Source organism: Corythoichthys intestinalis, chromosome 19 (genome assembly GCF_030265065.1).
Source record: "Corythoichthys intestinalis isolate RoL2023-P3 chromosome 19, ASM3026506v1, whole genome shotgun sequence".
Lineage (NCBI taxonomy): Eukaryota > Metazoa > Chordata > Actinopteri > Syngnathiformes > Syngnathidae > Corythoichthys > Corythoichthys intestinalis.
Window position 1 is genome coordinate 13,333,049 of NC_080413.1, and position 13,361 is coordinate 13,346,409.

The window sequence follows — 13,361 nt, forward strand, 5'->3', positions numbered from 1 at the left end:
GGTTTCAATATCAAATTATTTTAACTCATAATAACGTTTATCTTTTAAGAACTACAAGTCTTTCTTTCCTTGGATCCCTTTAAAAAAATAGCGTATTTGATGTTGACCTGAGCTGTCCAACGGGTGATCCCAGGGTACAACGTTGACGCGGGCCCCTCGCTTGGCCAGGCAGCGGATTTGGTTGTATTTGATGCCACAGTCCACCACGGTGATCCGCAGATTGCCGTTGGGGTTGAATATCTGCGGCTCCTGGAGAAACATCAAAAGGTTTATAAGGTCTGTAATTTTATTTATGAAAGAAAAAAAAGCATTTTTTTCATGATAACTACCTTCATAGACACCTCCTGGACCAGGTTTCTCTTATCAGGATTGTCAAAGGGAATGCTGTCCTCAGGGATTCCCTCCAGGACCAGCTTCCCTAACATGGTCCCTTTCTCGCGGATCTTTTTAGTCAGGCAGCGGGTGTCTATACCTAAAACAGAACATAAACGGCTCAAAGCATGTACCGTAATTTTTGCACAATAAGCTGCACCTGACTATAAGCCGCAACCCACCAAATTTGACACCAAAACGACATTTGTTCATAGATAAGCTGCACTGGACTATAAGCCGCAGCGGTCCTCACTGTATTAGGAGATATTTACACCCAAAGATATTAACCGGTAACACTTTATTTGACAAAGGCATCATATGACTGTCATAAGACCAAATGAACCACCATGAAGCTTTGAACCAATTTGCTGCCAATCTTCATTGCTTCAAGAAGCTTTATTTGGCCATCACTGCTCCCTTGAGAGAGACAGTCTTATCCAACATGCATCCTAGCATCCATTGCAGCGGTACAGATGTTAATGTCAATAAAAATTCATGTTTTGTGCTATTTTTTTCTTCAGTTGCTGTTCCAGTTGTTTCATTAATTGCTAGTTATGGTTTTTGGTAACACTTTGACAGTGGCGCCAAAAGACTGTCATTAGACATTCATAGTTATGACAAGGTCATGAGCATTAATGAATGCTCATAACAGATGTCATTTAGTGTTATCCGACAAATTGTCTCACTATTGAATGGATTTCAAAGATCCGAGCTGGACATAAATGGAGTAAGTGACATAATTTGCTGGATAACACTTAATGACATCTGTCATAAGCATTCAGCAATGCCAATGATAGTGTCATGTCATCATTATGACGGTCTTATGACACCACAGTGAAAAAAATTCTTAACTATTAACCCAAATAAACCAACAAATAAGCTGCAGGATGCAAAATGAGGGGGAAAAGTAGCGGCTCATAGTCCGAAAATTACGGTAATCTAATGGACAAACAGACGTTTTTCTACCTTGTAGTCCAGGAACTCCATGCTCCTGGAGCCACTGGTCCAAGGACTTGACTGCGCTCCAGTGACTCGGATTCTCCGACAGCTCCCCAATGATGAGAGCGGCGGCATGGATCTTTGAAGACTCGAACCACTGCGAGACGAAGAAATTTGTGATTATTGTAACACTTGAATATGCGATTGATGAAAAATGTCGTGTCATCTTGAGGAACCTTGCTCAATCCAAAGGCTCCATCTTCGGATGATGGCACGCCATAGTTGCCCACCAGCGGGTAGGTAAGGGTAAGCAGCTGGCAGCGATATGACGGGTCAGTCAGGGCTTCGGGGTAGCCTACCATGCCCGTTTGGAACACTATAGGAAAAAATACATTTTTACCATAAGGAAACAATGTAACTTCCTTTACAGGGGAGAGAAACATTGAAAATGTTGTCTTCTTTGGAAAGTTAAACGTTAGCAGTTTTGCACTATAATCATACCCGCATCAACAATTTTAGTTTCCTTCTGAAAAATATATCTCAGTGAAACATTTCAGGAATGTCATTTAATTAAATGTTACAAAACGAAAGACACTCTAAACAGGTGAATTGTAAAAATTGAATGTACACGGTTATCAATAATTTCATTGAATTTTAAAATATTTTGAGCTTTGAGTGTGCGATTTGCTGCCATCCATCCCACCTCAAATGAATTGGACATCTATCGCCGTCAATTGCAGTTAATGAGTTAAGCAGTGTCTGACCATGCCATGATCGCAATTACTTTACGGTTCATAAAGTGATTACAAAGCAATTTAGTAATGAGAGAAAAAAAACTGTACATTTTCTAAAAACGTGGTATATGACCAGGGGTGTGACAAAATATCAAAATCGTTACATCGTGATACTTTGTATCCCAAAATGTTAGAGATATGCTCCTGCCAGGAATCGATGTATCGTTTTAAAAAGGTGTAAATGTTTGGGAAAAAAAATCCAAAATCTTCCACCATAAAAGTGTCTCTTAACTCTATGGCTGCCACTGATGGGCCCAGACGCCCAATCATTTTAAATTGGGAGGGGCCAGAAACCAGAGAATTTGCAGCCGATCTTTCCCATTTAATGCAGGTTAATTCCGCTGGTCTTAATGCACAAACCCCGATTTTTTTCATGTTTTCCCGACTCGAGTGAGGCATTAACTTGACAGTCTGAACGTGACAAGTCGCATAGAAGTGGACAATTTCAAATCCGATCTGGGTCACTTTCGATTGTGGTTTAAATCCGATCTGGGCCACATTTTTCCAGAATATGGCTGCAGTCTCCTAAATTGGAATTCATGCAGCAATTACGTCAGCAAAGAGCGAGAGGCACGGAGTATGGTAGCAATAGAGCTGTACATTAGCGCTCGGCTTTTTGGGAAGAGACTGACTTGACAGTCATAAAAAAAAATAAAATACAACCTGGGGGCGGGAAGCTTGGTTTTCTGTCAGTGTGCTAAATGAGCAGTACTGTATTTCAATATTGCTTAAATGGTCGAGAGTCGGGGCAAACGGACTGTATGTGTGTGTGTGTACACGATGCACACACATTTGGTGCATCCGTTTTACCAATCCGTATAAACTTTGAATATAAGACAAAACAGAAATTATCTACTCTGTCTGTTATTTGTGTCCTGTTTTTGGAAATCAAAATATGATGCAGAGCCAGCATGTGTAGTCATTTGTTTTGATACTTCTGCGCATGCGGGTCAGTTTGCTAAGCGCGTATCGCACTGCGAGTTAGTGTGCATGCGTAATACTTCAATGTGCTCAATGGACAGAAGCAGTCTGAACGGGCACGCCAAAAAAAAACAAAAAACAGATGTGACAAAAAAATCGGGATTAAAACCCTAACCTGCAGTATGAACCTAGCCTTATTGTTCATTTTAGGGCATTTACAGGTCAGGTCCCGTTGAGTTTGAGTCACTGCCTATTCATTTGGGGAGATTCTTGGGTCACTTCCTGTTCTGTAACCCAAAATCAAGAGGAAGTGACCTATACATCCCCAAAATTCAAAAGAATGTGACTGAAAATCAACCGCAAATGACCTGAAATGCCCCCAAATTACACTCGTTGCTTGCCATTGTTTGTCACCCTCCCAGTTCAATTGGATTGGACGTTTACTAGTGATAAACTTACAGCAGAAGGATGAAAATAGCTTTTTTTCTGTTTATTAGTTGTTTTGTAGGATGATTTCCAGAACAATGGATCGGTAATCATTGTATCCCCATTAGGCATGTGCCGGTATGATATTCTGGCGGTATGATAACCTTAGGCCAAAATATCACGGTTTTCAAGGTATCACGGTATTGCAATTACAGCTGTAAAAAACTTCCATTGAACAGGATTTTTATTTTTGAAAACATATTAGCAAATTGGAACATAAGTATAATGTTAAAATTTAAAAAATATCTATATTCTAAATGAAATTAAAATAAATGCAGTCTTTCAGGTGAGCCCAAACCCACAGCCACACCTCAACATTTTGACCATCAGAACAAAGATAATTGAATTATTTTCCATAAAGAGCATGTGCGTATGACTCGTATCATGTTTATATTATACACATACTCTCTTTCTCAACACAGACAGTTGCCAGAGAGGAAATAAAACCCACGTTTTACCATCGCTAGACACACTAAACACGCTGGAGTTAACTCTTGTAGCTTTTGGGAGACGTTCATGACAGGGTTTACTAACCTTTAATTTTGTATAAAAGCGAAATCATATTTGAGGTACTGCCTCCTCTGCAGCCACCCTATACAAACATGTTTCACATCATCTGTAACTTTTCTGTGGCTGAAGTTTTCCCATACCAGCGGTTTCGTTTTCTTCGATGGGGGAAAAAATTCAGGAGTTTCACCTTCTCCAGCCATCGTGTTGCACAGCTGACTCACTGACACTGAGCAACAACCTGTGGGGGAGGGTGGAGCCTTGCAGCTGCAAGCGAGGGATTTCTCCAAGCATTTTTGGGACGTAAAAAACAGCTAATACCTTACGGACGGTATGACGGAAAATTTTTGTGGTGACGCTTTTTAATACCACGGTATTCCTTGAAACCGGTAATCGGCACATGTCTAATCACCATATTGTGAGATCATCGTTATCGTGAGCTTTATATTGCAAATCGTATCGTACCGTGGGGTACCTAGAGGTTCCCACCCCTAATATGTACAGTATTGGCACATACAACACAGCCAGGTATCGGAATCCGGAGCCAAAAAAATTGTATCGGCGGCACAAGGGCGTACGTTTGCATAGGGACGGTAGGGACATAACACATAACTTTTCAGGATGCTCAAATTGTCCCCACCAACGTTTAGACAACCTTAGTTGCATTTTATAATGAGGTTAGTTATATAGGTAATTTAGATTGCCTTCCCATATGTTGTAAGGAAACAGTTGACCCTACCATTATTAAGTGAATTATTTTCATTATGTGCAGACTTATATTTACCCTTTTTCAATTGCTGAATGTGCTAGTCCATTTTTTTCCCCTCAAACTCACGTTTGATTGGCTGATGACCTCCCCCCCACACACACACGCACTGACCCGACAAAAATGCATGTCGCCAACATGCAACAAGTTATTTTCAGCCTGCAGCAGCCGCTATAAGTAATGTAAAAAGGCGTCAATATTATGGAGTTGGGGAACACACCACTAATTTTGTGACTGGAATTTTGCTACAACCTGCATCAACATTTGCATAACATTAAACTGTGTGAATTTGCTAACCTGCAAAACTCGAGTAGGAACCTGCTTAGACGGACGTGTCCTCCACTTTTGTATGAATTTTCTGCTGTTAACGTTAATTAAACTGTGAGAAATGTAGTGAACCGAGGTTTACCCCCTTCGAACCAATTTTCATTTTTGCTTTGTTTATGTAGTCTTAAAGCAACACTTGGTAACTTTTCAATTTTGGTCGATTTTAGAGACGCTGGTGGACAAAAGCGGTAGTTTTTTGAAGACTGTTTCCCATGAGGGGCGTTACAGAAAATAATTGAGACGCACTGTTATAACTCAATACAGATTTATTTTGCAATGATCAGTTAGCCTATCAATTAATTAGGTTCATCTTCATGAGAAATGTAGCCCTGATCCCCATTTACCCAATCTATTTGGTCTTATTAATGTCCCGTCCCCAGCAAAAAGTGTACATGCATGTTATGCTGTTATATCGTCCCTACCAATGTTGAGCCCAAACCTACACCCTTGCGGTGGTATATTACACATTTAGAACTCTCAAACTAAGGAAACTGATGAACAACCTTTACTGTTCTGAACGTTTTTCACGAATAAATTCATTGGCTGCCATTGACGGCGATAGACGTCCAATCTATTTTCACTGGGAGAAGCTGGCAACCACAATGGATTTGCGGTCTATCGCTGTCAATTAAAGTGAATGAGTTAAAACCATCAATTAGAAAGTTAAGAGACGTGTTCCATCTCGAATCTTAGTCAACAAACAGGTTCTTCAAGTGGATTTATCGGAATTTGGGTCAACAACATGGCGAATAACCAAACGGATGAAAATATGAATTTAAACAAAAAATGAACCGCCGGGTCTCGCATACCAACTTCGCCAGAAACGGACACTTTAGCTCCGAAAAGGCTGCCCGTAAACCGCGTCCCATCCTCCAAAATCAGGCTCGCCGTGGTGTTGATGATCTTCCCAGACATCTTGGTTCAACTTCCCGGTACTGACTACTTGCTGGTTGGTCGCGAACCGGTGGCTTTCCACGTGAAAATCAAAGCGAGGAGAAAATGAGTGAAAATGAGGAAAAGCGACAGTCGATCGTCGCCTTTGGTGAAGGTTATTCGGAAAATGGAGGATGTCCGAAGAAATCCGAAGGCGAACGCGGCGTTCGGTTTGAGTTTTCCCGGTTTAGAGTGGAAGCCGAGGGTGCCAAGATGTCCCACGTGTGCGGGGCAGGTTGACTCGCTGTTCGAACCGCTCGAACAGTCAAGCTGGACGTGATATTTCCGGTAAATCTTTCCAACATAAAATAAAGATGGTCCTGTTTTACTCACCAATAAATCCCTCGAAGCGGTAAAAAATCTTCTACTTATTCATAGTTCTATATTATATTGATAAATTTAATTTCCTGTATTTCAAACGCGTATACAATAAATAACGACGCAAGTTTTATTTTACATCTAAAGGAAAAATTCTTTGCTTCCGTTACAATTGCCGCTTGACATAGCTTCTGACGTCATCGTTTACGTCAGTGAGGGCGGTGCTATTGCTCAACAGCATCCATATGGCAGAAATTTCTCAAGAGCTAGATTTATTTTTACTATTTTTCATCTCACGAAAGTAACAATACAAAATCGTAACTTATTGAATCGACATTCAACAACAACATTTTTAATAGTTGTTAATTTTTATGAAACAATGACTCTTCAGGTTTCTATGGAGCCCCAACAAGGAGTAATGCTTTTCTTTTCAGTGTAAAGTTTTTATTAATAATAGTAATATAGACAAGTTTACGACGTGCTTCCGCTTTACTTCCGCATTTCTGTTTTCGACTTCCGTTTTACACTTTCTCCATCCAAAACAACAGTGGAGCTGGAGTGGCATCACTCATCAAAATTCCTCAAAAAAGACAATTTGGAAATACCGGATCTATCTGCCATCATCACGACATGGGAGGACAACATGTTCATGAAGACAGATGTGGAACCAAGCCCATGCCACTAAAAAGACCGGGTGTGTATATGTAGCCATGTTGCCGCTGGTCTTACAGAAGGTATGTTCTTTCTATCCCTGCATTTTCATGTGTCCGGTGCTCCATAAAGCAAAAATCTTGCGCGTTAAACGACTTGTTATCTTTGATAATGTTATTCCGATGATGATTGTAATAATGATGATGTTTAATATTCACTACAACATGCTATCTGCTGCTAGCCTGTTGCTAATCAGTTCGTGTAGGATGGCACAATTATGTAAACGCATAAATGCATTACAAGTTTTTTGTTCGTTTGTTTTAGTACTGCAACGATTAATCGATTAACGCGAGTAATTCGATTAGAAAAAGGATTCGAATTAAATTTTGCTGCTTCAAGTATTCGTTTTAATAGAGTGGCGTTGTAATGTTTTGTTTTGAAAGTGTTTGCATTGATTTGGGTGGGTACACTGCCCTCTAGTGGCAACAGTGAATATAACTCATTTCACATGGCTGAATCCAGCTGCTCCCTGTAAAGACCAACAAAAGCTAAGTTTTTGTTAAAGCTAATGTTTTCTTAATGTATTCCTAATTGAGTTTAAGGGTATATTTAGCCATTTTTTTGTGGGAATATGTGTTATAACCATTTGTTAACAGCATTGTAAAAAAATAATTAACATAAAAACCTTGGCATTTTATACCATTTAAGCTAGCTGACTTTTGCTATGTAAGTAAGTGAATTGTTCTTTTGTTGTACTTAGATCTTAATTTATTTATTTTTAGGGCTGTCAAACAATTACAATTTTTAATCGAGTTAATTACAGCTTAAAAATTAATTAATCGTAATTAATCGCAATTCAAACCATCTATAAAATATGCCATATTTTTCTGTAAATTATTGTTGGAATGGAAAGATAAGACACAAGACTGATATATACATTCAACATACGGTACATAAGTACTGCATTTGTTTATTATAACAATAAATCAACACGATGGCATTAACATGATTAACATTCTCTTAAAGCGATCCATGGATAGAAAGACTTGTAGTTCATAAAAGATAAATGTTAGTACAAGTTATAGAAATTTTATATTAAAACCCCTCTTAATGTTTTCGTTTTATTAAAATTTGTAAAATTTTCAATCAAAAAATAAACTAGCAGCTCGCCATTGTTGATGTCAATAATTACACCATGCTCACTCTCCAAACCCATAAAATCATTTGGACCCAAGCAGCAGCAGAGGGCGCCAAACACAAAAAAACAAGTAACAAGTGGACACTACACTGCTGTCATTTTAATCTGTTTGAGCAGGGCATGTGCGTTAATTGCGTCAAAATATTTTAACGTGATTAATTTAAAAAAATAATTACCACCCGTTAACGCGATCATTTTGACAGCCCTATTTTTTTATACCGTTTGAGGCTCAGATCAGTATTTTAATTTTTTATGTTCCTTATCCATTTACTTAATGATTCGAACTAACTAGTTAATCGATTAATCAACTAAGAAAATAATCGATAGCTGCAGCGCTAGTTAGTTTACAGGTGGAAAATGCTGTTTAGGTAGAGAAGACAACTTGATGTGCCTCAAAACAACACTTACTGTACATCGATGGACATGTATCGAGACTACGTGCACTCTACTTTGATGATGGAAGGCTCCACCTTCGCTAGTATTTTTCTAATAATTTGATAAATTGATGTTTATTGACCTGTTTTGCACATGCATCAATCGTTTTGAATAAAACAAGAAATGGAATCATGTTGTCCAAATGTTTTATTGCGATCAATATCTGCAATAAAAAGCAATGACATACTATTGTTGTTTGGATGTATATACCTTGTAGTATTTCCTTGTAACAACAAAATCCATGTCAGCCCTTCTGCATTCAGCAACTGTAATATTATTTGTAATTTCACCTTATTTTGGTCACTTAATTGGCTGGCGTATCAATCTACACCTCACGTTAAGACAGGCTGCACAGGTTGTGATAATTTTCTCCACGAATGATCAACGAAGTGATAAGAACAAACATACAATCTTATAGGTAGATCCTTAGGTTTAAAGGACATTCTTAACTTATTGTCTGCAGCTGGTTTCGATTTAAGGCCAATGGCGAAGTAGAGACACACTGGCACATCTTAGCTCGAGGCTGGTCACTGATCAAAACATTCCACTTCCAACCATCTATATAGGCGCTTCCAGGAGTTCACACATAGCACAGAAAGTCTCGGAGTCTCATCTATGTTGTGCTGAATCCATTTTTGGCGATTCCGTGGGTTCCTCTGGTTTGATTTTGCAGTTTTAACTTTGTCAACACACTGCTTACTTCAACTGCACTTTATGTTGTTCTGTCTAAACTGGATGTTCGGAGCAGAAATTATCAAAGATGGCGCCGCCAATGTTTTGCTCAGGAAACCTGTCAGTACGATAGAATTATTTTGTGGACGAAGTGTTACATTAATCTACGCCGTAGCAACGCTCCTTCTACACTTTTATTCTGATCGACAACTAATTTTTGTTTATCCAGTTCCTGGTTGGTCTCCTTGACTTTGCGTTGTAGGCCGTGCAGCTCATGTGTCTTGTCGTTCAACATCAGAATTAGCTGCGTCCGCCTTTTGCTGGCCATCTCGGCGTGACTCTGCAAGAGTTGTTTGCTGTTCCTCAGCTGCGTGTCCAGTATCTGGTCAAAAACCAAAGTACTGAACTTGTTTTGGGTTTTGGTCGTGCGATTTTTGCAAACAATCTTCACGATTTCCTCCATTAGGCCGGCCATAGGACTTCGGTCGTCTTGGAGGTGGATTGGAGGCTCCAATGGTTCAGGAGTATTATATTGACAGCCTTTACCAGATTTGGACATGGTTGCCATTTCCATCTGACAAGAGATTTTTTGGAGGGTCAGCTTGACTTGGAACACTTCGTCTAGCTTCTCGTTGATCAGTTTGATCAGAGTCGACCTCTCCTTGATGGCGGTCTCCACGTCTCGCTGAAGAAGCTCCTTGACATTTTGTAGGTGCCAGATGACTGTCTGGTTGAGTCTGGTTTTCCGGCTCCAGTGCTCCTGTCTAGCGTCTTCCTGTGAGTCCAGAGCTGTTTTGTCCACAACTTTTTTGTCGGGTACCCCTATGGCTGAGAAGTCGATGCCGAAGAGTCGAGTGCAAACCACAGCTTGGAGCTTCTGAAGTTTTTCAGATAATACATCCAGTTTGGATTGGAGCTCTGCGTTTTCCTGATCGGCTCTCTGTTTGATATCCTGCAATCTCTCCTGATACGTCTTGCGCATCTCGTCCATGTCGCACTCGAGTTGCTTCAACTTCTTATCCCTCAAGTCGTAGTCACGCTTCAGCTGGTTCAGCTCGTAACCTTTGACTGTCTCATTGGGGTGAGTTTTTTTAATGGGGTTTCTCATCATTTTTTGGAGTTTGACAATTTGAGATTGGACTTTCTTCTGCTCCAGTTTTATCATCTTGACATCCTTCGCGTCCAAGCGCTTGTTTTTGTTCTCCTCCGTGGCGACAAAGACTTGGATTTGCTTCTTTAGCTTGTCTTTATGGAGCAGGTCTTTCTTCTTGCAGTCATCGAGGAAGGCGTCAAACTCACTGTAGCGCCTGTCGTGGTCTTGCTGCAGATTGTGGATGAGGCTGCTCCAGTAGTACTCCCTCTCGCTAAGTTTGGTCTTCTCCTTGTTGGTCAGGTCGTGTTGGAGTAGCTCTAGCTTCTTCTTATACTTTTGCTCTGTCTGAAGGAGCTGTTCCTTCATCTCCTGTCCTCTCCTGGCCATGTCTTCGTTATTCTTGTTCTTCAACGTGTTGACAATGTCCTCAATGTCTTGCTGTTCGTCTAGGATCATCTCAGAACGTTTCTTCTCATAAGGCTTGACCTCCAGTTCCTCAACCTGGCTCACATGGATTTTATAGTCCTCCTGGTGCTTTTTGAAATCCTCCCTGTACAGCTTGATTTCTCCCAGGTATTCTTTGATGTACTGTCTGTGGCTGAGCTCGTCTCTCTCGATTTCATTGAACAGGTTGACATACTCTGCGTTGGTCTCCGCCAGCTCTTGGCCCGTCACCTCCCAGAAGGTTCGAAGCATGTCCACCTCCAACTGGAAATTGTTCCTCGCCTTCATTTCTGTTTCCACATCTTTTTGGAGCTGTTCAATTTGTTTTATGAGGGCCTTTACCTCGTCTGATAATTCAGGCGGAGGCAAGGGTTCTGGTGGTGGTTTAGGAGCCTTTGCTTTTCCCTTACCCTCCTTTTTACCTTTGGCTTTCTTGGGAGCCATTTTATCTCGTCACTGGTAGAAAACAATTTTTTTAGCAGACCTTGTAAGAAGGCTTGTTGGAATGTTGACAAACACCAAGCCATCCTGTGAACAAGTGCGACATCATCAAAGCTTTGTGGTCTGTTGAAGTCATAAATCCTACTGATGCTCCCTTGTGACAACAAAGAGATGTCATAGTTATAATTCTTCTTGTGCTAGCTTTAATTTTGTCAGATTAGTTTGATTGAAAAATACTCCATAGGTACAAAAAAGTAGGAAAATGTAATTTTAGAACAATCATAAATGAAGGATTATAAAATCTCTCAATATAAGAGAGAAAAGAACAAATGCAAAAAATAGTACAAAATGCCATAATATTAGCTAAAACATTAGATTCTTAAGAACTACTTCAATAGTTGGATTAAAAATATTTGAGTAAAACAGAAAATAGGAAGAAAAAAGTGCTATTAGGAAAAAGATATTTTTAACTGATAAAACTATATGCCCTGCGATTGGCTGGCAACCAGTTCAGGGTGTCCCCTGCCTACTGCCCGTAGTTGGCTGGGATAGGCTCCAGCACCTCCGCGACCCTCGTGAGGAAAAGCGGCATGGAAAATGAATGAATGAATGAATAAAACTATATAAATGTTAGGTTTATAAATATTTTTAGAGTATTAAATAAAATGCAAAAATAAAGCATAATTAAGAAGAAAAATACAATCACTGTCAATGGGAATTTTCAATAAAACTAAAAAATTTTCTTTGTTTATGAACTACCGCAACACATACTCTGTGAATATTATACAAATGTCAGGGCTGGCAGTGAACATTTGTAATTTTTAGCTATTGTAGAATGAAGAAAAAATGGGCTCCACTGAAAGGGTACTGTTCTCATCCAGGTAAAAAGGTCTGGTGCTTTAGCACCACTAAGGGTCTATCTGTGCACTTGTCTGACTCCATCGTTCCAAAAACATTGCTTGAGTTAATTGATGACAACCTCAGGAACTACATTGTAGTCAGGTTCCCCTCAAATAATTGCTATGACCAGGAAAACCATATAGATGCAGATCCAATTTATTGTATTGATTAAGGGTGTAACAGTACATGTATTAGTATTGAACCGTTTCGGTACTTGGTGCTCGGTTCGGAACGGAGTCGTACCGAACGAGTTTCTGACGTAATGTAACCTTTACTTTTCGAGGCTGTGAGTCGATCGGGTTACTGTTTCTTTGTGTTGATTATATTTACTCCGTCTTCTCTACTATAATGAGGACCAACACGGTAGGACAGTAAGAAACGTCATCGGCGCGACAATGTGGCCGCCGCGAGAACGCAGTGAAACGGGGCCGTTAAAGTCAGTCAGCCAATGCACACCAGTCGCAGTGCGGCTGAGTGTTAGACGCGTCCCAGAAGCAGCTCAACGCGATGCACACGAAAAGAACGGCAGAGTTTAATATTTGACGCAAGACGTGGCCCTCCTGCGTCAATAGCTAGCAGACCGGGCAGACCGGAAGTCACTCGTGTAAAAATACGGAGGATCCGGTCGATTTTCAAACTAATATGCAATCGTAACCCACTTTTTGAGTCCATCAGATCTCTTGAGTGGTAGACTGGGGCACAGTTGACTTGTCTTTGTTGATTTACAGTTGTCTTCTCTGCTATAATAATAACCAACACGGCCCCATGTTCAATACAAAACCCTCCTACCACAACAAAACAAGTAGGAACTAATATTCACATAGGGTTAGGTAAGTTATACAACATAAAATATACAATATAAATGAATACTACATCACATTTGTAAAATATAAACACATAATAAAATAAATAATAGCCCATTTAAATAAAATACATTGAAATGAGCTAAAACACCTGTAATTAAATAATAAGAATAATACACAGATCCTGTTTACACAATTAAATTTATTAATTTCTGTGTGGCGCTTTAACTTGAGAAAATCCACCAATAAAGCTTTTGAAAACCGTTCATCAGGAAAAAAAAATCCATTGAGAGGCATTTCATTTGTAAAATACATGTTAAAATCTTTGTCATTGGGATTGCTTTTCTCTTTAGCACAGGAC

General features: G+C 39.8%; 2 protein-coding genes across 2 annotated transcripts in view; both read right to left on the bottom strand.

Annotated features, from left to right (window-relative positions):
* cad (carbamoyl-phosphate synthetase 2, aspartate transcarbamylase, and dihydroorotase) overlaps positions 1-6,305 on the bottom strand; it is a 47,294-nt gene extending 40,989 nt beyond the window's left edge. The window contains exons 1-5 of the mRNA XM_057823021.1: positions 5,922-6,305; positions 1,548-1,687; positions 1,339-1,468; positions 330-472; positions 108-249 (exon numbers count right to left, since the gene is read on the bottom strand). Coding sequence (XP_057679004.1) covers positions 108-249; positions 330-472; positions 1,339-1,468; positions 1,548-1,687; positions 5,922-6,027 — 661 coding nt within the window. The 5' untranslated portion in view covers positions 6,028-6,305. The remainder of the gene's footprint in view (positions 1-107; positions 250-329; positions 473-1,338; positions 1,469-1,547; positions 1,688-5,921) is intronic.
* A 3,168-nt stretch (positions 6,306-9,473) lies between these two features.
* On the bottom strand, positions 9,474-11,371 carry LOC130907981 (dynein regulatory complex subunit 4-like). Its single transcript, XM_057823550.1, has one exon. It carries the CDS (start codon positions 11,298-11,300, stop codon positions 9,474-9,476), a length of 1,827 nt encoding a protein of 608 aa, XP_057679533.1. The 5' UTR covers positions 11,301-11,371.
* Between the last annotated feature and the right edge of the window lie 1,990 nt (positions 11,372-13,361).